This window comes from Pseudoliparis swirei, chromosome 4, assembly GCF_029220125.1.
Source record: "Pseudoliparis swirei isolate HS2019 ecotype Mariana Trench chromosome 4, NWPU_hadal_v1, whole genome shotgun sequence".
NCBI lineage: Eukaryota > Metazoa > Chordata > Actinopteri > Perciformes > Liparidae > Pseudoliparis > Pseudoliparis swirei.
The window spans coordinates 5,599,729-5,623,901 of NC_079391.1; the positions used below are offsets into that span (position 1 = coordinate 5,599,729).

At 42.7% G+C, this 24,173-nt stretch overlaps 3 protein-coding genes across 8 annotated transcripts in view; all 3 read right to left on the minus strand.

The window, feature by feature from the left end:
- LOC130192807 (transmembrane protein 266-like) overlaps positions 1-4,711 on the minus strand; it is a 53,419-nt gene extending 48,708 nt beyond the window's left edge. Inside the window, exons 1-2 of the mRNA XM_056412974.1 lie at positions 4,649-4,711; positions 3,565-3,666 (exon numbers count right to left, since the gene is read on the minus strand). Of these exons, the coding sequence (XP_056268949.1) occupies positions 3,565-3,578 (14 nt within the window). The 5' untranslated portion in view covers positions 3,579-3,666; positions 4,649-4,711. The remainder of the gene's footprint in view (positions 1-3,564; positions 3,667-4,648) is intronic.
- Positions 4,712-5,911: 1,200 nt separating this feature from the next.
- On the minus strand, positions 5,912-15,100 carry fbxo22 (F-box protein 22). Its single transcript, XM_056412182.1, has 7 exons — positions 14,028-15,100; positions 13,639-13,771; positions 12,942-13,029; positions 11,652-11,750; positions 9,592-9,744; positions 7,840-8,005; positions 5,912-7,576 (listed from the first exon to the last, which is right to left on the minus strand). The coding sequence occupies exons 1-7, from the start codon at positions 14,156-14,158 to the stop codon at positions 7,189-7,191; spliced, it is 1,158 nt and encodes a 385-aa protein (XP_056268157.1). The 5' UTR covers positions 14,159-15,100; the 3' UTR covers positions 5,912-7,188.
- An 89-nt stretch (positions 15,101-15,189) lies between these two features.
- Positions 15,190-24,173, minus strand: LOC130192318 (tropomyosin alpha-1 chain-like). Of its 6 annotated transcripts, XM_056412183.1 has the most exons (10): positions 23,914-24,170; positions 23,374-23,499; positions 21,228-21,361; positions 20,084-20,201; positions 19,827-19,897; positions 19,591-19,666; positions 19,440-19,502; positions 19,136-19,205; positions 18,420-18,498; positions 17,788-18,005 (listed from the first exon to the last, which is right to left on the minus strand). In XM_056412183.1, exons 1-10 carry the CDS (start codon positions 24,025-24,027, stop codon positions 18,002-18,004), a joined length of 855 nt encoding a protein of 284 aa, XP_056268158.1. In that variant the 5' UTR covers positions 24,028-24,170; the 3' UTR covers positions 17,788-18,001. The 6 variants fall into 6 exon arrangements, with proteins under 6 accessions (XP_056268159.1, XP_056268162.1, XP_056268163.1 ...); XM_056412184.1 differs by lacking the exons at positions 17,788-18,005; positions 18,420-18,498 and adding an exon at positions 15,190-15,880 and having other exon boundaries at positions 23,914-24,173; XM_056412188.1 differs by lacking the exons at positions 17,788-18,005; positions 18,420-18,498 and adding an exon at positions 15,887-17,069 and having other exon boundaries at positions 23,914-24,173.

Consider the following 24,173-nt stretch of genomic DNA (forward strand, 5'->3'; position numbering starts at 1 on the left):
AGATAGTAAGTCATAATTATGAGATAGTTAGTCATAATTATAAGATAGAAAGTCATAATTATAAGATAGAAAGTCATAATTATAAGATAGTAAGTCATAATTATAAGATAGCAAGTCATAATTATAAGATAGTAAGTCATAATTATAAGATAGTAAGTCCTAATTATGAGATAGTTAGTCATAATTATAAGATAGTAAGTCATAATTATAAGATAGTAAGTCCTAATTATGAGATAGTATTTTATAAGTATGATCCTAATTTCTTTCTCACAGTGGCGTGAAAGGGCTTCCGCAGCTTTAAGAGTAACACAGTGAGCGATTCTCGTCTTTGCTGACTAACATACAACGTAATATGGATTTCACATCAAAAGATGAAGATGAGGCAAAAGGAAAAAAAACTGTCAACTTTCACCGACGGGACTTCACATCCAGAATGAACGAGGCGAAAACAGTGGTACCTGCAGAAAAATCATCATTCATAATTTAAAGATTGCTTCAGGTATTGCACCGGCCCCGTCCAACTTCCACAGGACCTTTTGTAATTGTCCAGCCGGTGGATATGAATGTAGTCTGCCAAGCACATTAGCTCATTAATAATATTACAGATTAAACTATGATGAATGGGTCGGCTGTTCTGCCCTGGTGTGACCGGTCTCTTATCTGACCTTTACAGATACAAGCCCTATAAGACACAGGAGACACGGAGACCCTCGGGGGGGCGGGACTAAGGCTGCAGATGAACATACGCCTCATGCACAATACAGAGGTCTGTGGACCTCCTTACACTAAGTCCGTTTACAGGAACAGATTATTTTATTCCTACAAACACTGAAGGGAACACAGGTCTCTGAAAAGACTCAGCGAGTCACATTTATGTGGACGACACTGGATGTTTGAATATTGGGAAAACAAATTATGTTCTGGACTCCTATATTAGAGGTGTTGCCTACAGTTTGAGCAGTACTAGTTATAGTATAGTAGTAGTAGTACTATACTACTACTCGTAGTAGTCGTAGTATAGTAGTAGTAGTAGTAGTAGTATAGTAGTAGTAGTACTACTACTACTAGAAGTAGTAGTAGCAGTAGTAGTAGTACTAGTATAGTAGTAGTAGTAGTTGTTAATACTAGTAGTTGTAGTAATAGTAGTAGTAATAGTAGTAGTACTAGTATAGTAGTAGGAGTAGTGGTAGTGAAAGTAGTAGTAGTAGAGAGTATAGAGAATAGAGAGAGAAGAGAGAGGAGAGAGGAGAGAGAGAGAAAAGAGAGAGAGAGGGAGATAGAGGAGAGAGAGAGGATAGAGAGAGGAGAGAGAGAGAGAAGAGGAGAGAGAGAGAGAGAGAGAGGAGAGAGAGAAGAGAGAAAAGAGAGAGAGGGAGAGAGAGGAGAGAGAAAAGAGAGAGAAGAGAGAGAAGAGAGAGAGAGAGAGTTCTTATTCTGTTCTATTTAACAGGGGCTATTCTAGGATTTGCGTGGCCAGACTGAAAAAAAAATCATAAGGCCTCTCTTGTTCAGAGGGCCGGGCCAAATGTGGAGGCGGCCGTATTCGGCCCGCGGGCCTTAGTTTGGGGACCACTGCTCTTGGCTGTTGATGTCTATCAATATCGCTCATTTTGAAAATGACGTAAGAGGGCAATACGGATCCGTGTCAGACCAGCGAGGAGGGCAATACGTGGCTGGCATGACGACCCATTAGCCAATCAGCACGCTTGTACTGTTGTTGCTATATAATAATTCATCTTTATTCATAAAGAAAATGTAAGCTAGCGGTCTGATGCTGCCCAGAGGAAACGCAGGTCGAGGACAGCATCATCAGTGTATTGATGCTAATGCTTCAACTCTGTCAGAATTTTTTTTTTTGGCATTGGGTGCTCTTTTTTTGGGTTTGAGCACCTGCCCCCCAAAATGTCTGTGCACGTGCCTGAGGAGTAGTATAGTAGTATAGTATTAATAGTAGTAGTAGAACTAGTAGTACTAGTAGTAATATTAGTAGTAGTAGTAGTAGTAGTAGTAGTAGTATAGTAGTAGTAGTGCTAGTCGTACTTAGTACTACTACTAGTAGTAGTAATAGAATTAGAACTATTAGAAGTAGTAGGAGTAGTATAGTAGTAGTAGTGCTAGTGGTAGTATTAATAGTAGTAGTAGTACTAGTAGTAATATTAGTAGTAGTATAGTAGTAGTCGTAGTATAGTAGTAGTAGTAGTATAACCAGCAGGATAGTAGCAGTAGTAGCAGTAGTATAACTAGTAGGAATAGTAGTAGTAGCAGTAGTAGTAGCAGTAGCAGTAGTAGTAGCAGTAGCAGTAGTAGCAGTAGTAGTAGTAGCAGTACCAGTAGTAGTACCAGTAGCAGTAGTAGCAGTAGTACCAGTAGTAGTACCAGTAGTAGTACCAGTAGCAGTACCAGTAGTAGTAGTAGTACCAGTAGTAGTACCAGTAGCAGTACCAGTAGTAGTACCAGTAGTAGTACCAGTAGTATAGTAGTAGTAGTAGTAGTAGTAGTAGTAGTAGTATAGTAGTAGTAGTATAGTAATAGTAGTAGTAGTATAACTAGTAGGAATAGTAGTAGTATAGTAGTAGTAGTATAGTAGTAGTAGTAGTAGTATAGTAGTAGTATAGTAATAGTAGTAGTAGTAGTATCAATGACGTTCATCCAGTACTACCCTATAAAACCAGGTTGACGGTTAAAATAATAATACAAAGAGGAATGAAATGTGTTTCTCATGGTTTAGTTTTATGATCATTCTTCAAGAGTAAAAGCTTCTTTCTCCTGAAAAAAAAAAAATCCACCGTGAGCCACCGTCATCCGTCCCAGGATGCATTTCACCTCAAGAGCAGCATGACGCTGCTCCCGGAACCCGCTGAGCTCTGAGCGGCACCACGAGCTCAAAAGCCCCAAGAGAGCGACGAGTTGTGTCTATTCATCTGGGTCAAGAGGATCAATGCAGTGAAACCAACAAAGAGTTCACACAGAATAATGATTTACAGCGTTCTCCCTTTACCTCTTTACTTTGTCTTCACACACACACACACACACACATCCCTCTGTAATGCATCAGCTGTTCTCACTATACGCACTTGGAGAGCACAGTTTAAAAATGGAACGCTGGGAGAAGACTGGGGGTGGAAAAAGGAGTTGTTGGAAGAAGAAAAAAAGTGTTAACTCATAATAATAATAATAATCTCTACTGTATGAGGATTTACACAGTGACCTATGCAGAGTGGACTCAGAGTAGCTCCGTCATCGGCATCGTGCAGGTGTTTAGTTCCCGCGGCTCGGTGTTTAGCATTCAGAGTGACAAGGGTCAACGGGAGCAGTGTCCGTGGGAATAAAGGTCATTTTTGTAGGAAAGGGAAGCGCGGAAACACAGGCGGAAGAAGAGAGAAGACCGTGTGAGGAGAAGTTGAGATCCATCCTGAGAAAACGAAGTGCGGGGTAGAGGCAGGAATCCACAAGAATGTGGACCATATCCGAGCACTCGATAACAATTCTGCATTTGACCATATTTGTACACTTTGAGCCTCTTTTCCTTCGCCAAATTTCGGAAGAGAAAGAAAGAAAACTCACTCGGTTTCGGCCATGACGCCGGGTGATGGAGAGGGGAAGAGACGGAGAGGTGGTCGTCACGAGGTGTCCGCTCACTTGACAGACGGTGCTTTCAGGCTCCACCTGCAGACAACATGGCCGTTATTGGATAAGTTAAGAAGTTGTGGTAAAAAGTTTTTAACAAATCAACAGGTCGAATAATAATCGGGGTGGCTCTTTGATATTAGGGGCATTATATAAACATTTTTAAGTAAATTGGATAGCGACATGAAGCCCCTTCTCTACTGCAGCCTGGACGATGGGTTTCTTTCATCGGGTGAGGTCAAATATGAAATCGGTGGAGCTACTTGCTTTCATCACATGCTTGAGGACGCTGTCTGAGGGGCTGTCCTAGAAGGTGACTGGTAGATGTCACATTAACAGAAACCACAACACTTGAGCTTTATAGGTCAAAGATGTGTTTTGGGAAGAATTTAATGCAATAAAAATGGACAAAAACTCGAGACTACATTGCCTTTAGAGCAGGGGTGTCACATCAGCATCATGCCTGCCCTCAAAGGGCCGGTTGTAACTGTGACGCTGTATAAACTACTCCAACGTCTTGTTAAATAACTCTCTTTGCATTTGATTATTGTAGAAATATGGTACATTAGAACATTTCTCTAATATTATAACATAAATCCATTTCATTTGAAACCTTCAAAATAAAAGCACAGGATATTTGTCTTAAATTTCTTCAAGAAAAGGTAATCAAATGTCTTTCAAGCCATCAGGGGCCACATGAAATGATGTGTCGGGCCGGATTTGTTTGACACCTGTGCTTCAGAGCCACGGCTATAATCCACACAGAAAAGACTGCTGTGACCCCGATCTTATCGTGGACTTTGCAAATGTAAACTTTTTAATCTTGAAGCATCTTCTTACAGTTGTGGGATCAAAACGTTCAACACAAAGATGTTTAGACTTCAAGAGTAATAAATGCATCACGTGATCAAACTCGCCATCAGATTCCAACTAAATGTGAGTTCTGCTCACCACTACACTGAGACCTCCTCGCTCGCTCCATCCATGCATTCCGTGTGTATTCTCAGCCAGAAGGACCTACCTGTGTGAGATGTACATCGCCGTCTCCCTGGGTGATGCTCAGAGTGAAGCAGCAGCAGCAGGCTCGCGGTGTGTGTAGGCTGCAGCTATCCTTAGCACTTGTGCATTGTACGAGCCGCCGCCGCTACTCCCCACTTGCGCCGCTTGGATTTCAGTGCAAAGCCACAACCAACAACAAAAAAAGAAGAAGAAAAAAAGGGGGTGGGGGGGTGGTGTGGGGGGGGGGGAGTCTGGCGCTCACGCGCAAGAAGCATCGCCGCTCGCAGAGATCATCGTGGCGGTCTAAGTGTCATTCAGACTGAGCACGACACGACCCCCTATAGATGGGAGGGGGGGCAGCCTCCCCTCCTGGCGTGGGTGAGAGGGAGCGGGGGCGCGTGCTGCCGCCTCGGGATCCAGGTTCCGCGCTCCTCAGCCGAGGGGGGTTTCCCCGGCGAGAGCGCACAGCGGGGGGGGACCCTGCGAGGAGGAGAGGAAAAAGGAAAAGGAAAAAAGAAAAGAAAAGAAGGAGCCGTCCAAGGTGCTGAAAGCGAGCCCCGACGACGAAGCCTCGGCTCTCTCTCTCTCTCTCTCCTCCTCCCCCTTTCCACGCAGCAGCAGCGGGTCGGGGAACAATTCAAATTATTTAACCAAACGCCATCGAAACACTGACAGCATCGCCAATGGATCGTCGCTCCGCTCACCACACAGCAGTGTAAAGATATTGTGCTTGTGTGCATGCGCGTGCGTGCGTGCGTGTGTGTGTGAGAGAGAAAGAAAGAAGCCTCAGAGTGGATTTTCTCAGGGCAATTTGAGAGCGGATTATGGCCACAGATTATTATTATTTTAATTATTAGCTTTACGTCTGCATGGTCGATCGCCCCTCCTCCGTGTCATGAGGGTTTCTTATAGTTTTCCACAAAATTAAAAAAAAAAGATACTATGGGAATATAAAATTGCCTTTACGGCAATTGGCTTAACCGTTTGTCATTCATCGCCGTCAGCCAGTCGGTGGTTGAACCCCGAACATCGATCACTCTCGAGCGCCTCTTCCTTTTATTTAAAGCACGCCCATGGACGTGGGCTGCTCGAGATGTGATTGGCTGAGGCTCATATTTTAGGGTGCGCACACACATTAGGAGACCCGGTGATATGATATTAACAGTGCAGGCCTGCGGTTACAACCGAGGAGGAGGGGATGCTTACCGCCCCACGTGTTGAGGCACCGGGTCTAAAGCTGCTGCCGGAACAGTGGAGGTATAGAACATATGAAAACACACAAATCCAAGTTTTGAGCAAATTTATTGAGCAGAACAGATACGCCTGTTATTTGGCACATGTAGAAAAGTGCATCATCAACAAAACGACATGCGCCTCAGGAGCCAAAGACACCAACTTCAAATGCAGTTTATGTTCCTCTCCAAACCCTCTGAGGACATATTTGGGAATTAAAACACAAAAAGAGGACTTCTAATCATTTTTTTCAAAAAGTAAGATTGGAATTTTCTCAAAAACAACCACTCTTGCAACAATCACTGCTCAACAAACATATATCCACTGGAAATTGCACCTTTATGTCATCAGAATATTCTTCTTCGTGAGAAAAAAAAAGAGGTTGGCAACGATTAATGACAGGGCCATCTAGAAAATAACACATTTATATAAAGCATCAATGGAGTTTTAGCATTATTCTGTCGTATAAAAAGGCATGTGTAACGTTTTTATATCTTATTTGGATTCACAGGATTTAAAAAATAACCGTTATCCAAGTGAATTAATAATTTAAAAAATTAACATTGGACAGTAGAACTTTTTCCTAAAGTTTGAAATTTTAGGGGGGACTCTTTTCAGCTGCAATAAGCATTTAGCCCAACCATTAATATTTGGAAGTAGGTAGTAGGAGCTATGACCCGATGCGGACAAACAACATTAAAAAAGAGGCACTGTAAGATTCTCACTGATGCCCATTTGAACCACGATATATAGATATCTTGCAAAAAAAGTATTAATTTCTAGGTCAACGCAGATTTTTGTGTGTGTGTAAAAAACAATAAGTGTAAAACGTAAAATGACAGAGCGTTTTAAAATCCAGATTGCCTCGATTGTGCGGTTAGAGGGAGCACACACTGATACTTGCATTAAAAAAAAGTGCCTGCGCTCAATGACAACAACAACAACAACAACAGCTCGGGGGACACACAAGTGTATCTTTTAAACTTACCTGCAAAAACAAGACCTACGAGGTTAGTGGGTAAGATATGCCTTGAATATGGGCCCAAATGTAGGAAAAATATATACACGTATATTTTACAAACAGCATCCCATTTTAATACTAATAATATTAAAACTCTAGTGAAACTCACTAGTTTTAACATGAAGCCGATGGACACAATTTCCCCAAAAATCGAGCCTTTGCATCGGCGGAACCGGATCGTTTTCCTGCTTTATGAGCGTGAAATGGTGGCGCCGAGATTCTCGAGTCTGAAAGCGAGCGACGCTGTAAAAAAAAAAAATGTTTCTTGTTCCCCGACTTGCGTTTCCTCGTTTCCTTTTGTCCCCCGTTCAGCCCAAATGGACGAGGGTCATCACCGTGGTGTACTCGTGCTGCAGGCTGTCCGTGTCGCACAGCGTGTAGTCGTCCTTCACGATGCGGTCGCAGCCGATCTCGCCGTTGCCGAACAGGCCGAAGAGCGGCGTGTTGGGGAACACCTTGTGGAAGGCCTCCGCCTCCACGTTGGCCTGGTTGTGGTAGTAGTTCTGGCCTCGGCCCACGCAGGCGAACATGAAGCCCAGGGTGTTCCGCTCGGGGACCTTGGCCGCTTTCAGCCGCCGGATCGTGGCCTCCGCCGCCTTCGGGTCGCTGACTTCCTGGTTCAGGAGCACCGACGCCCCCTGCACCTTGGGGCCGCTCAGGGCCAGGCCCACCACACCGAACGCCCCCTGGCTACAGCTACGGAGGGAGACGTGAGATTGGGAATATTGCAAAGAGTTGTTGTTGTTTTTAAACATATCGCTAATAATAAAGATACAAAATTATGTAAAAGGTTGTAGAACAGGAAATCACAAAAAAGGGTGAATTGCAAAAGCTTGTCTGACCTTGTAACAGTAACTAAAGGTGCAGGGTCGACATTTTTTGTTTGTATTAAAGCATTACTATTCATTTATTTAATATGAAGAAAACAAACATTATTTGAGTGCGGGACATGAACGCACCACTGTCTGGGAGGAGAGAAGACACTCTCCACGAGGCCCCCGGCGATGAGCGCTTTGCTCTTGGCCAGCGGCTCCAGGATCTGGCTCAGGAACTGCGAACCTCCCGTTTTATACGCCTCATAGACAAATATCAGAACCACGCGAAGCTCCGGGTTGTCGACTAGTCCTGGAAAGAAAAAAGTGCAGAAAAACAAGTGACTACTTTTTTTTTTAAGAAAAAAAAGTTCTGGAAGATTTTTAAAGTTTTGCATTTAGTCGTATAGATAATTGACAAATTCCTGTGAAAAAAAACAAAAGGAGAAAGCCGAAAAGGGGTCAGGCTTGTACCCAGTTCTTTATAATCGATACATTGATGATCTGTCCAAGCAGTTGAAAGTCTGTCCGACTGGGTAAATGACTGGTAATACTTTAGTGGATCATCTGATGTATGCAGATGATCTGGTGAGTCTTAGCCCACGTAGTGCTGGTCTCCAGCAGCTCATTACTCTATGGACCACCCATGTGTGGAACATGACATACAATACACGAGGTCCACCCTGATCTGTAGAACCAAATAGGACAAAAGTCTAAAGTTCCCTGACTTCAAAGTGTCTCATAACTACCTCGCTGTCTGTGGTACGGTCAAATATCTCGTACATTATATTACGGAACAGACGACCGATGACGAAGACATCTATAGGCGATGTCGTATGACGTATGCACGAGCAAACATTGTCCCACGCAGGGTTAGTTTGTGTCCAGATGGAGTGAAGACGTCTCCGCTTGGAGCATCTTGCACACATGTGGTCTCATTACAAAAAAAAACAAGCCGACAGACTTCATGTAGCTCACAATGACGCCGTGAGAATATTATTGAAGAGACCGAGGTGGTGGAGTGCCAGTGAAATGTTGGTGGCTGCAGGAGTCGATACTTCACAAGCTGTTTTAAGAAGTCTTACGTATAAATTGATCTTCCGGGTTGATGAAATCATTTCTGTCATGTTCATTACCTTCGCATTGAAAATGCGGAAGGTTATGTTTTGATCGCCGTGTATTTATTTATTTATTTGTATGCGTGTTACTCGCATAACTCAAAAAGTATTAAACCGAATCGCATGAAATTTGGTGGGATGATTGGTTATTATCCGGGGACCATTTGATTAGACTTTGGGATCGATCGGGTCAAAGGTCAAGGTCATGAAACGGTCAAAATCTTCTTTTTACCATAGCACGGTCAATTTGTATCCAATTGGCATGCAACTAATGCCAACATGTTCATAATTCAATGCCCAATCTTGTGATATGCGAAGGTATGCGCTCTACCGAGTGCCCGTTCTAGTTGAATGTGTTTTAACTCTAATCTGTCCTTCTGGTCACATGCCATCTATTGTTCTGTCCATCCGGGGAGAAGGATCCTCCTCTGTTGCTCTCCTGAAGGTTTCTCCCATTTTTTCCCTGTGAAAGGGTTGTTTGGGATTTTTTCCTGATCCGATGTGAGGCTCTGGGACAGGGATGTCTATGTGTACAGATTGTAAAGCCCTCTGAGGCAAATGTGCAATTTGTGAAAATGGGCTATACAAATAAAATGAATTGAATTGTTTTATCAAACACAGTTTACTCCTACACTACCAGTCCCAGCTGTGGAGACATAAAGCATTCATAGCTCGATGTATTATAATTGTGATTTTATATGCATTTCATTCTCTAGTAATGTTTTGTATCATCTGGACCGTGAGTCAGAAAAAAGAGAAAAAGAGGTGCGATTTGACTCACCTGCTTCTTTGAGAGCCGTCGGGGAGATGGACTTCTTGCAAAAGTGAAAGGACTTGACGTGGACACCTTCGATACTGGGCAGCATGATGGCAAAGCCGGCCTCCCCCTCCTGGTACTCCTGAGGACGGCTGGAGCAGGAGCCGCTGGGAGTCACTGCACAGAGGAGAGAGAACGTCGAGTTATCAACGTCGTGATGAACGAGCGGCCACGAGCGGTCCCTCGCCATCGCCGACCGAAGACACACGATTTGGATATTTGTTCAACACTACAGCCTCGGAAAGCCTGCGCATAAGAAACACCAGGAATGATTTGTATCGACCTCAATCAATTGCATTCAAAAGGCAATAATAAACTCAGTTCATAGAGTTTAGCAGACGAATAAGCTCCAGTGCATGATGAGAAAAACCTTTTGCCCCGTTGTCATCCATCTACAGGAATACGAGACATTGACCACCTTATGGACGCGGGCTTTGAGCCAACTGAATGTGGACATTACAGAAAACTTGTCACTGTATTCAAAATAAGCAAACGCGGCACATTCGCGTCTCATTCATCCCCATCCTCCAATGCGTTTCACTTTATGGAACTCATAAGCAGTTATGCAGAAATACGACGTCTAGGTGGCGTCTTTTTTTAATGCCATTACCAATGTGCATAAATAAAAAAAGATGTACTGAAGGCTATACGGCAGACTTATTGCGAGTAATCTATACATTTCAAACCTAATCCAATCAAAAGATTTAATTCAATCGGATTAAGATTTGTGTGGAGACCTTGTGGTGACCCTCGTCTGCAAACTCGAGTGCGATCGCACGCAGCCGAGGCGGCCGTTAAACCCCATCAACCGCGGGAGCCTGACAAGCCCTCGCCCCCCCGAGGAGGAGGGAGAACGCGGCTGATGGAGCCGCTTCTCCGCAGGGTTGTGATTATATGGAGAAACGGGAGCGCAGACGAGGCAATCTGTCAGAGGGAGGAGGCGGAGAAGCGCCCGCCACCGGCGGTGCTTTACAACCAGGCGGCGGCGGCGGTGGAGATTAATAGTCGCCCACTGTGGCGAGAGGTGGACTCTTCCTCTTTGATCTACCCGAGACGTCTGGCTATCTTTCTTTTTGGGGTTTTCTCGAGTACTCTTGCAAGGCCACATCATTTTTTTTGCATAATAAATAATAAACCTTTTTATATACACATTTAACGTACAGATTGTAAACCACACTGAGGCAAATTTGTGATATTTGCAGGGTTCATACACATGTTGACCGACGGATTTGCAGGACTTTAAACCAACTTTCAATGACCAAACATTTTGTGAAATCTCAACGTATACATTAAAAACTAGAATGGGCACTCGGTAGAGCGCATACCTTCGCATATCACAAGATTGGGCATTGAATTATGAACATGTTGGCATTAGTTGCATGCCAATTGGATATAAATTGACCGTGTTATGGTAAAAAGAAGATTTTGACCTTTTCATGACCTTGACCTTGGACCCGATCGATCCCAAAATCTAATCAAATGGTCCCCGGATAATAACCAATCATCCCACCAAATTTCATGCGATTCGGTTTAATACTGTTTTACTTATGCGAATAACACACATACAAATAAATAAATAAATACACGGCGATCAAAACATAACCTTCCGCATTTTCAATGCGAAGGTAAAAAGGGAGACAATTAATACCGTAAAAGACACAAATGAACGAGAGACAATAGCTTGATTAAAAGAATAAACATTGATGTATTTTCAGTTACGGTGCGTTCAATTGCAGCGCGAAAAATGTGCGCTGCGAGTATTGAGAGCGTATATATGCCGGTTTATATTTTGAGCGTCATTCTTTTAAAAAGCATATGGATTAGTTAAAACTTGGCGTAAATGCACATATGAATATAAGAAATTTCTATTTTTTTCAAAACCTTTGGGACTTTTCCAGGCCTGGAAATAACCATTTACAAATTCCATGACTTTTCCAGGTTTTCCCATGTGTTTTCCATGTTTTATTGGGTGTGAGATGTGGAGTTTTCTTCCGTGTGAATGTGGAAATATGAGGAACACTTACAGACGACGCCCGGTGTGGTGATGCCCACGATGTCACAGCCTTTTGGGAAGAGCAGGTTCAGCTCGTCAACCGTGTTTGGACTGTGGCGATTCTTTTTGGCTTCAGAGTAATAAAGATAAAGAAAAAAACATGAAGAATGTTGACCGATTTATTATGTACTGATTATTTTTCATATGAAACATAAGCACATGAAACTGAACTGTGAGATAACTTAAGGCAACAACTTCTTGATTCAGAAAAATGTACATTAGCAAAGCATCGTTGAGGGTTCCACAACGCTGCTCAATACCTAACAGTTTTCATTTCCGTGGAGATCTATATGAGAAAAATACAAGCAAATTAGTATTCGAGCCTTTATTTTCTATTATTGGTTAACCGGAAGGTGTCAATTAGTTATTGTCAATAGTTTAACCACTGTCCTAAATCAGTGTGCAAGCTAGGCCTCTATTAAAACTGCAAATAACCATAACAACTACAAAAATAAACAGACTAAAAAGACCCTGAATGACACCTTCTGCACATCTTTCTGTATTTAAGGAACATGATATAAGTGTCACAATACTCAGACGGAACAAAAGATCCTCGACTATTTAATGTGACAACATGTGCAGCGATAAAGAGGAACAATGGTCACAAGTTGAAGCTAACCAGGAGTGAAGAGACAACTGGGCAGCATCATGTGACCAAACTCACCAATTCACTATCCAGTTATTACGGCTACAGCAAAAATAAAGTCATGTTTATTCTTTTATGATTATTCTATGAGGCGTCTATGAATCAAAGTAGTCTTGCCCATATTAGTGGCTGCCAGTTAATACGACGGTACGCATAAACACGATCCAACTTATGTTGGATTTTAGTAATATATACATAACTAGAATGGGCACTCGGTAGAGCGCATACCTTCGCATATCACAAGATTGGGCATTGAATTATGAACATGTTGGCATTGGTTGCATGCCAATTGGATACAAATTGACCGCGCTATGGTAAAAAGAAGATTTTGACCTTTTAATGACCTTGACTTTTGACCCGATCGATCCCAAAATCTAATCAAATGGTCCCCGGATAATAACCAATCATCCCACCAAATTTCATGCGATTCGGTTTAAAACTTTTTTTGTTATGCGAATAAAACGCATACAAATAAATAAATAAATACACGGCGATCAAAACATAACCTTCCGCATTTTCAATGCGAAGGTAACAATAGTGCATGACAGTACTTGTGTAATTACCCAACATATTCTGTCAAATGATGACAATAAAAAAAAAATCTCCAAGACCAACCTTTATTATATCTGTGGCTATACGCTCGTCCAGTGAAGCCTTCATAGTCGACCAACGCCAGAACAGTTTTGGGCAGAAGAAACACTTTCTGGAAAGAAACACAAGTAAAAAGTGCATGTGTTAAAGTAATCTTAAAACGATTATGAATTGCAATAAGGATGCAATACACGACCCAATAATATTCCACATCTTTGATATTTACTTTAAAATGCATGCCTGTTTAACGCCAGGGGTACAAAACAATATTAACTAGAACGGGCACTCGGTAGAGCGCATACCTTCGCATATCACAAGATTGGGCATTGAATTATGAACATGTTGGCATTAGTTGCATGCCAATTGGATAAAAATTGACCGCGCTATGGTAAAAAATAAGATTTTGACATTTTCATGACCTTGACCTTGACCGTTGACCCGATCGATCCCAAAATCTAATCAAATGGTCCCCGGATAATAACCAATCATCCCACCAAATTCCATGCGATTCGGTTTAATACTTTTTGAGTTATGCGAATAACACGCATACAACTAAATAAATAAATACACGGCGATCAAAACATAACCTTCCGCATTTTCAAAGCGAAGGTAATAATTCTGGCCAAGCATGAACAAGTTAACCATACTTTTGCAATCTGCACGCTTCACAAAAACGTGCGAACTGCACATGCGCAAAGTAACGGTCCAGGTACACGTTTACCTCCACCTCTTCGGCCAGGATGCTGCAGAGGACGTGGGCCTCCGTTTTGTACTGCCCACAGGCCGACACCCAGGTCAGCTGCTGGTGAGTCCTCAGCACTCTCCGGGCACAGTTCCTCCACAGTCTGCACACACTGAGACACACACACACACACACACACACACACACAGAGAAATGTAAGCTACCGGCTAGCTAACTGACGTTCGTGCTTCTGTCAGAATAGAAACACAAGCACAGACACGTTAGTTAAAAGTAAAACGACTCCGACGACACTCTGGCTGCCACATTAGCTTTCTAACTGCGTCTACGGGTCTGAATAGAGTAGTTTCGCTTCCATTCGACAGCCATTACCGTTAAGTTAACTATTCAACACAAACATGTCGCGCTACCTTGCGATCCGCAGCAGCGATTTTGTCGGTACGAAGGTCAGAATTCGCTCGACCACTTCGGCGACGTTGCTGAGGACGTAAGCACCCTTGCAGTCTTGTAAATACTCGGTAAATTCTTCATTTTCACCCATGTTTTGCTCTCAAGACGTGGTCCGGTTTTTCCTGCAAGACTGCCCAGTTACGACCTTCCACCTCTTCACCGCCGCCGCTGCGACACACTGCCCCCCTGCGGCGAGGAGGAGCTATGGCAGTTTAAAGTTTCCCCCTTTACATTCTCTGTAGTTTGTTAAAATTTAATTATGGTAGTTATACAAGAAAGAAAATGTGTTACTCAAAATATTCGTATTTGTGCTGATATGTGTTCCCTTGTAAAATGCTTATCATTTCACCTTTTTAGAATTAATTTATTTTAAGATCTTGGAGGAAAAAATGCCAGAGGCAATAGTCCGTAATAAATTGTCACGTGGACAGTTTTATTTTAGAACCATTACAAGCACAAAAGCGCCACCTAATATATTTCTATAAGTAAAATGGAATGTCATTTAGCTTACTATATTCACTGCTGTTATTTTTGATAGTTGTAACTTTTACATCATGCCTACTACTCTCATATGAATAATTCATTCATATGCATTAAATGTGTTGTAACTGTTATGTTCATTCTGTACACATGACCTCTATTGTACTTCTGTCCATCCAGGAAGACGGATCCGCCACTGTTCCTCTTGAAGGTTTCTTCCCTTTAATATGTAATTATATATAATATATCAAATGTTATATATATATAGTTAGCATTTTCTTTTATACAATATGTTGCAATTTTATTGTATTGTATGTATTGAGCATTTTTCATACTTAATATTTGTTATGTTTACTATTTAACCTTGCATGCTGCTGCTATAAAAAACATTCCCCCTGGGAATGAATAAAGGATACATCTATACATTGAGTTTTTTCCTGAACTGATGAGGGCCATGGAAAGAGGATGCCGTATGTGCACAGATTGTAAATCCGACAAAAATGTGTAAGTTTAGGCTATAAATAAATTAAAATCGGTCACATGTCACAGCACTGCAAAATACTTGTAATGACATCAAATGTTTCTCCTTCATTCTTGTTGAAATCAAAAACCACCAACAAACATTTGTAATAAAGCCAGATGTAAAGGAAAGTTTACTTGATCCAACAATTTATTCATGATCTTTACTTTTCCAAGATAAAAATGGGAGAGACAAACAAAAAGGCAAACAAGTTCTCAACATGAACAGACGAGTTAGCAGTGTGCAAATGGTTTTTACTTGGCTGATCAGACAAGAAACCCCTTTTTTCTTGGAATGGAAGTGTACAACGTCACTGACACCGAATGAATGTTTACAATACAGAAGAAACAAAGACAAACTTCAGAAACACACTGAATAAAAGTCCCATTTATATAACCATGACTTCATTCATGTCTTAGATAACAACGATTATGTGAAGTGCATTCTCCCCCCTTCCCTCCCCTAAAGGTGCAAATCCTCCCAACATATACACATGTAAACTTTAAAGACATGACCTCAGATTACAGCGTGTAATGAAACCAGTGTAGTTTAACTTTAGCTGTGCGTGTGTGTGTGTGTGCTACCTCGTGTGTACAGCTGGTTTCTTCAGGAGACGTTCAGAGGACACTTATAATAAACACAAGGCCAAACAGTATATCTGGAGCAGCCGTATATGGAGACCGGCCATATTCAGAGCCGATGAGGAGGAGGAGGAGGAAGAGAGCCGGGGTCAAATGTTTACCATCTCCATGAGAGTCTGATCCAGCATCTGCCTTACGTTCAGGCCGTCTTCTCTAGCGCGTGTGACTTTATCTGTTAATATAGCATTGCAGGGGTTAAAAAAAAGAAAAAAGGAAGAAAAAAACGGCCCAAAGATGCACAGGATATAAAAACAGACAAACGCTCTGGCGCAGGACAGACGGCGTCGTTAGGATTCATTCGTACATTTTCTCAACTACAATCCTGTCAGCCAACTCCCTGTGAGGGTTATACTGCAGCGAGGTTCAGGACAACGGGAGGTTTTAAATGACGCTCATGACCTCCGGCATCAAGCCCATGCACCCGCGCCAAAGCATTTCTACCAGAAATGTAACCCCAGAATTGGAGACGACCTCCTTTTCTCCCTCGTGTTGCATTCCTACTTCTTTATCATTATCACAGCTTTTATTCCGTCTGGCCGTTTAAATGTTACCCTAAAGCGTGAAATCTGTACCATTACATTGACATGTACAGGCACAGGCTCCACATGTACCTTCCGATCATATAAGACATATCTAACATATGCTAGTCTGCTCATATTAAATCCTTCCTGCGTCAAAACCAAAGCATTCTCCCTCCTTTGGTACCATTTAGACTTTAGTGAATTCTGAATTTTTGTTCTTTCAACTAATCATACGAATGGAGAGATTGGGGATAGCCCGTCAAGAACAACAACAAAAATGTAAAAAGCGCAAGTCAAATATTCTTTAGTATTTAAATAATGGGCATTTTAGCTCTCAGGACAGCTGAACACCAAGTCCAATAATTTAATTAATTGTTCCTGGAAAAAAAAATCGAATTAACACTTGTCCATTTAGTTCAGCGGACGAGGATTCTGGACCCCTCGCGCCATTTTATGAGCCTTCCTCAGATGTCGGCCACGAGCCTCCTCACCGTCGATCACCGAGCGGGAAATATAAAATCCAATCTGCAACTCGTCATAACCCGAGGTCGCCTGACCTCCGACCTTGCGACCGCAGTTTGAAGCATGCACAATGTGAACACCTTACATTGTATTCACGTTTGTTGAAAGCGGTACTTGGTTTTAAAGCGTTGTGTCATGACACCGTTGTCTCTACCATTTTAAAAATGTCACAGCACGAGACGATTACGCCCGGACGACGATTTGAGATTCAAAAGAGTGAAAGCGTTCGAGAGCCCGTTCCAGTTTACGCGTCGTTTAAAGCTACCCTCAGCTCATTGGTCAGGAGGCGGTTTTTCTCAAGCTGCTTGTACAGATAGTCTTGACAATCAGAAAGCATGGAAGAGAGAGAAAAGGGAAAGAGAAGGCAGGTTAGTACAAGAGACAAAAGAGTTAGTACAAGACAAAAGAGTTAGTACAAGAGACAAAGAGTTAGTCAAAAAGCTAAATCACAGAACAAAGTGTCAGTTTATGGAGTAAAGTTCCGTATTACCAGACGTTCTGAAGCTGGACTGAACCCGTCAAACAAGTGCCCTAGCTTACTCCATTTATCAGACACATTTCCATAAGGTCTCACAAGCCGTCACCATCTTTCCTTTACCGAGAAATTGTAATAGTACTGGAAAAGAAAAAAGCTAAAATCGATTTATAAGAGGTATCCTTATTTCACAATAGAATTCCCTTCCTTAATAATAATAAAATAGGATGCAGATATCAGTCAGTACTTAAAATTAAGTCCCTGGTGGTGCAGTTGATCCTTTTGGCCACTAGAGGGTGCTCAAGATACGAGTTTAGGAACAAGTTCGGCCAAATAAAGCAAGTAACCTGACAGCGGTCGTGCTTTCAGTGAACACTAGTTTGACACGGGTGAAGATAATTAATAACTCAACTGCATTGTAACAAATAGCAGTCCTCTAGAAAAGGAATATAAATGTGAGAGCTTCAAAGTTAATTCAAAATCGCCACTCAAAGCAACTTAAAAAAAGACAACCAAAAATGGAACAAATAGAAATGAAGAATTGCAAGAGAAAGTGGAAAGTGATGGTATGGATGGAAACATGTTTATTTTACAGAAAGCAATACGGCTCTAAAGGGTCTGTGTGGAAGAGGAACAAATGAACCCGACAGCCCAATACCAGAGAGTGTTGTTGGGGCGGTGAGGAAATACAGAGACAGAAAGTTGGGCTGTGGTGCACAGGAGAGAGAGATGATGATGATGTTCAACCAGCTTCTGGAGTAAGGGGTGTAAACATTTAGCTGTGAGGAAAAGGAACAAAGAAAAAGTATTTGAGGTATGGAAGGTAAAAGACATGCAGAATAAAAAGAGGGGAAAATGATGCAGAATAGAGAGAGACATACGGGCTAAATATGGCTGAGTTGCACAAAAAAAAAAAAAAAAAGCTATGAAGAGAGAGACTAGCAGCTAGAAGATAATCAAATGGTTTCGGAAATCTAGCATAAGAATCTAGTCAAATACATAAAAATCCCTTTTAGTTCAAGAACACATGGATAGGCATGCAGTGAAAGGATTTCTAAAAATCTACCGAAGTATAATTGAATAAGAAAGAAATCACTGCACTCAAACATGCCACAAGAGGGAGCTATTGTATATTTGTGTTAGTGGTGCTGAGATCCAAGAGACAACAGATAAACAAGCATGTGGTGAATTACATGGAGGTCATGTCGTTGAGGGCGTGGTCCAGCTCCTCGCTGATGGCCTTGTACTTCAGTTTCTGGGCATACAGCTCATCTATTGTGTGGTCAATAGAATAGTGAAGGGTTTGAAATAAGAAGACAAAAAGAAGAAAATAATAAAGAGTCAGAGAACAGAAGTCAAAAAAGGGAAAAACACAAATAGAGAAACCGGACCAAAAGGAAAAAAAACAAAAAAGGCAAGACAGAAATAGGAAGTGCGTATGGAACAGCTGCCGATGCGTCAGATTCCTGAGGAGTCACTGAGACACTGAATCACGCTGCCCGACCCCGTGAGGACGGCGTCGGACACGCCGGCCTTGAGCAGGCACGACACCAGAAGGCCAAAAATGGCCCTGTGGTGAGAAATGTCGTTGACCACACGACCGCCGCTTTGTCGTTTCCCTCCATGACAGACAACTGACAGGTCTGTACCGAGGCCCGTGTCCTCCCTGCTGCCCAGATAAATAACCTCACACTGCTCCAGTGTTTATTAAGAGACGCACTTCCTTTGCAAGTACCCTTTTGAGAAATTACCCCGGGGAAAAAACAAGTTTATAGTATGATATTAGAAGAGAGCTCAAGGAAACCCAAATAAGAGTAACGGCCTTGTACGTCACAATTGACCTGGTATTTACATTTTGTAAAAACGACTCGTCTGAATGGCAAAGGATTAAAGTGGAAAAGACTCATACCCTCCAGGTCATCGATGGTCTTCTCGAGCTTGGCCACCGATCTCTCAGCAAACTCGGCACGGGTCTCAGCCTGAGCGGAGGAAACGTTAGCCGGTCACATGAAGCGGTTTAAAGTACGAGCCACAGCCCTGCACGCATTTAAAAGCACGATACAGATAAAGAGATATACAGTCAGCATATTTCATCGACTCATTTAAAAATCACCGGCTTAACCAAAAATGGCCGTAAAAAAAAAAAAAAACGAAACGCAGGACAGATTCACTATTTTCCCACGATTTAATTATGCTAAAGTCATTTAACTCACCTCCTTCAACTTGTCTGTAAGAACCTTGATCTCCTCCTCGTACTTGTCCTCCTTGTGCGAGTACTGTGGTTGCACATAAAAGGCCGAAGTTAGCCAACTATTTGCTGGGTTCATGCGGTGTCATTTGTTGTTTCAATGTTTTGCCTCCTACCTTCTCAGCCAGGACCTCCAGAGACTTCAGGTTGTTCTGCACCGTTTTCAGCTCCTCCTCCAGCTCATAGCATTTGCTATTGGTTCACGGTTTTGGTTGAGTGGGAAGATGACCACAGACACGCACACAGACACAAAAAACACAAATTTTTGTACTTTTTTTTTACATTTGCCTGGAACATTATTTAAAAATTGCGGCTTGAAGAGATGGAGGGAAAAGGGAAGGAAGTCGTTTACTTCTCGGACAACTCTGCACGCTCCTCGGTACGTTCCAGGTCACTCTCGATGATCACCAGCTTACGGGCCACCTGAAGGTCACAGCGTACAGAGGTCAGTCCCACACAAGTTTGATACAAGACAGAATAAGACGTATTGGACAACACTAAACTCGTATTATTTCGGACTTAATACGCATCTGTCCCGGGAGTATCCATTGATGTCAGCAGTTAAATACAAAGTGTCAGAGTTCAGCGAACAGCTGAGAAACGACTTGCCTCCTCGTATTTGCGATCGGCCTCCTCTGCAATGTGTTTGGCCTCCTTCAGCTGGATCTCCTGCAGCTCCATCTTCTCCTCGTCCTTCATGGCCCGGTTCTCGATGACCTTCATCCCTCTGAATGACAGAAAACAGCATGGCGGGTAAGTCACAGGCACGAGTAAAAAGGTCAATACGATTAAATAATTCCTTCTTGTACGACTGTCAAAAGAAAACAGTATCTTTTTTTAAAGAAAATTACATTCTTAAGTGCCTTCGGTGAAGGTGGTCTGACATTCGAGAAGGACGAGACAGACTTTTACACAGATTGTGTTACCATCTTGTCAAAATGTCTGGATAGTTAACAGACACATTGGTCCCATCCTATGATGGTGGCCAACACTGTGTACATGAGCTTGTGGAATCAGTCACACTTGATTTGTCGTAATTTGTTTCGCTTGTTGGTCTTCTGCGCTGCATCAACCTGCATGAACAGTGCTCTGTAAATACAATTAGATTAACGGCGAGGCGTGTGTGTGACTTTGTTATCCATGCTGTCGATACCTGCACTTGTTGCTCTAGAAGACATAATTACATTGTGTAATCAGAATGCTAAAGGCCGTTTCTACGAGAGGTCAGGAGTTATTTTGCATAAATATAAAACACATTTGTAAACAATTATGCATTTAGTCATGCTTTTATGCAAAGCATCATCTCAAAAAACTACTTTCCTAGCCCCTGCGCTTCCATTTCGTACATTCTACATTAGTGCAATACAACTTCTAGCCACCAGAGGCAGCAGGGAGCAAAATGTTAGGAGTGGGACTTCCAAGAGCATGAGTCGGGCGCAATCTTTGATTTGTAGTATACTGAGGTTTAACAGGAACTTCTCAGTGCGAGAGTACTGCAACTTTTTGCCCGTGAAGGACGACTGTGCATCAAAAACAGACCTGATACTTTGTAGAATATATTCAAAGACTGGATTTTCTTCCATTTAACTGTCAAAATCTAATATTAGGTGATCGGGAATTTAACACAACAAAAACACAAAATATGAAGCGTAGAAGTGTGCATTTTCTGTACAATACCAAGGACTAACAAACGGTCTCCTGAGTGGATCGTGTTGACCAAGTGAGGTCAGTTTTGCAGGTGCACGGTGCCCACCTCTCGCTCTGGTCGGCAGCCTTCTCAGCCTCCTCCAGCTTGATCAGCGCTGTGGCCAGACGCTCCTGAGCACGGTCCAACTCCTCCTCAACCAGCTGGATACGTCTGTTCAGGGAAGCTACATCACTCTCAGCCTATAGGTGAACACAAACACCAACACACAAGTCAGATCAAGTGTATTATCATCATCAAGCATGTTTCAGTCCAACACATCCCATACTCTGTCCAAGGAAAAGCTTGGGCTGAGTCAGGACTCTCAACCCCCTTCTAGGGGCTGCTGCAGGATCTAATTTGCACGTTTTATTCGCAAGCTAAAACAAGGGGTGGGTTGCCATTTATTTTAATACACATTTAAACCAACAGTGCATTTTACAGGACAAACCAAGACGTATTTTGGCGCCCTTCTTTTCACCATTTTCAGTCACGCCGACAATTTCCTGTGTCATTGTGATTTAGTTTATCTTGTCCCAAAAGCTGCCACAAAACATGGATACAATTGAGTATTTTAAAAGCGGGAGGGGGGGGGCAGCTCCCCCTGTGCTCCAACTAGCTAGCCTTTGATCTCAGAGGACCTGCAGCTGCAACGTTAGCCTACTTGTTACCGGCTGTTTGTGTACCCGGGACGTGCAGAAGGGTGGTGCCCCCTCCATCTTTACGCGCATCCTAACTAGCGTGCTAATTTCAAGCAAGTCCACCTGCTACCCGGCTGCTGCATTGGAGCCAAACCCGTCGCTGCCCGGGGCCTTAACCCGGCCACGCCGTCCGCAAAGCCCGGAGACCTAATTGCCTTAGATAATTAGTGTCGGCTTACTGATTCTCTCGCACTCTTCTCCTGGTTCAAGTCCCGCTGTAACAACGCTGCGCGGTCCTCCGCCACATCGGCTTGGTCCTGCAACGACTTGATCTTCTTCTTCACAGCTACCAGAGAGCTCCCACCGGCCATGTCTGCTGCTTTTTTTGGGGGAGGTTGGTCTCAGCTAAGCTAGTTCTCTCTGTCCGCTCTGTGCAGGGCTGCCTCAAAACGCGCGCGCGCTCACACACATACGCACACACACAGTGGGAGATGCGGCGCGTTTGATCCCTGCCCCCACCCCGCCTTTAATCGACCGCGGATGAGGATTGGGACGGTCCACCAACACCGGAAGTACACGATTTTTGTTTTTTTCACACGTGGAATAAACCATTTGAAAAAAACGAATTGCTGAATAATTTTCAATTTGACGTGCTTTTCAATTTATTAGTTTTTTAAAAAAATTCACGAGGCTTATAAATTGAGCCAACCCTATCAAAACCACAGCTGCAAACTATAGACACGGAGTCAGCTAAACTACGATTAACTGTATGATTAACACAACATAAATCATATTATTATTTATATTATTAGTAGTTTATTAGTGTTATTATTTTTTATTCCCCAGCTATTTGCCCATATTTGTATGAATTAGGCCCCACACACTTTTATTGTCCTATTTTAAGTAGTGCATTTCTTGAACTTAACTCACCAGCATATTGCATACAAAATGTATTTATTGATTGTAACTTTATGTCCTGATTTAAGTTGTGATGCTAATGTGTGGTGTAATGAGGAAGGGATACCTCTATTTCAATTAATCATTATGCTTCATTTTGTAGTATACTCATGTCTCGTTCTCTTATCTGTGGTATGCATCTGTTTTTGTACTTATTAATTTCCCTATCAAACATCTTAATTCATCTTAATCAATCACTAAAGTATATCTTTGGACTCTATGTATATACTGTCGTCTTATGTTATCTTAATAATATTGGTGTTGTTGACGTTGTTGTGGCTGTGATGTAATACATTTAGCGTACTTGGTGTAACATTAAACCCATGCAGTCAATTTCATCACTGTTGGAAATATCTGTAAAAGTGCCAGCTGAAACTAAAACAAACACAAATCTGTCAGGGATCTTAAAACCCCAACATATGCGTATGAAGGGCCCCACCGAACCCCACTGGACCTCAGATGTGTCCAAATGACTGTGTAATGCAGACATATATGCACAAGATATACATGTTAATATTTGCATAATCATTTGTCATACGGGGGCTGCTAGTAGTTTCCTGAGGGGACCCACAGGGTGGTTCAAGGTCAAACCATGAGACAATGGGTGACCCACTCACATCCATGGCTTTCTTCTCAGCGATCTCCAGTTTCTCCTGGGCGTCCTTCAGGGCTTCAGAGTACTTGTCCAAGTCATCCTCTGTCGACTTCAGCTTCTTCTGCTGTGTCACGATGTCATCCTCCAGCTTGATGACAGAAACACAGAAAGAAGATGTACAAACAGACAGACGCCATGACTTTCATAGACAATCTCAAGAAGCCCGTTACACCTCTCGTGTCGGTGAATCATCGCTCTACACTTAACACACTCCATATCAACCATTAATGCTGTTTACAATAAAGTTGTATCGGAGAACATATTATTAATTAACATTTTACCGAAATCATAAAGAAAACATTCCCGTTTTGTATTTACCAACTTCATGGAGTCCAAATAAAGAAGACAACAACAACAAAAACATATATATTACAATTTCCCAAATTGTATTTAATCCTATAAAAGACACACATATGAATCCTGGACAGGAGCCACGCAGCACGGTGCCATCGACCCCCCCCCCCCCGCGCGTAAAAGCAGGTTCCACACAATGGGTGCCGACCTTTTTGCTTCTCTCCTCCGCATTTTTCCTGTCCGACTCGGCCTGCCCTGCTCGGTCGATGGCGGACTCTTTGTCGATCTTGAGCATCTGCATCTTTTTCTTGATGGCGTCCATGGCTGCTTATCGGTCGTCGAGGGCTGTCCGCCGCGTAAAGCAAGAAGAAAGGTGAAGGAAAGGGACCCGGAGCGTCTGATCCACGCGGAGCGGCCGGCTGGAGTGCGAGCTGCGTCTTGGAGAGTCTGACCTGTGGTTTGGCCAGA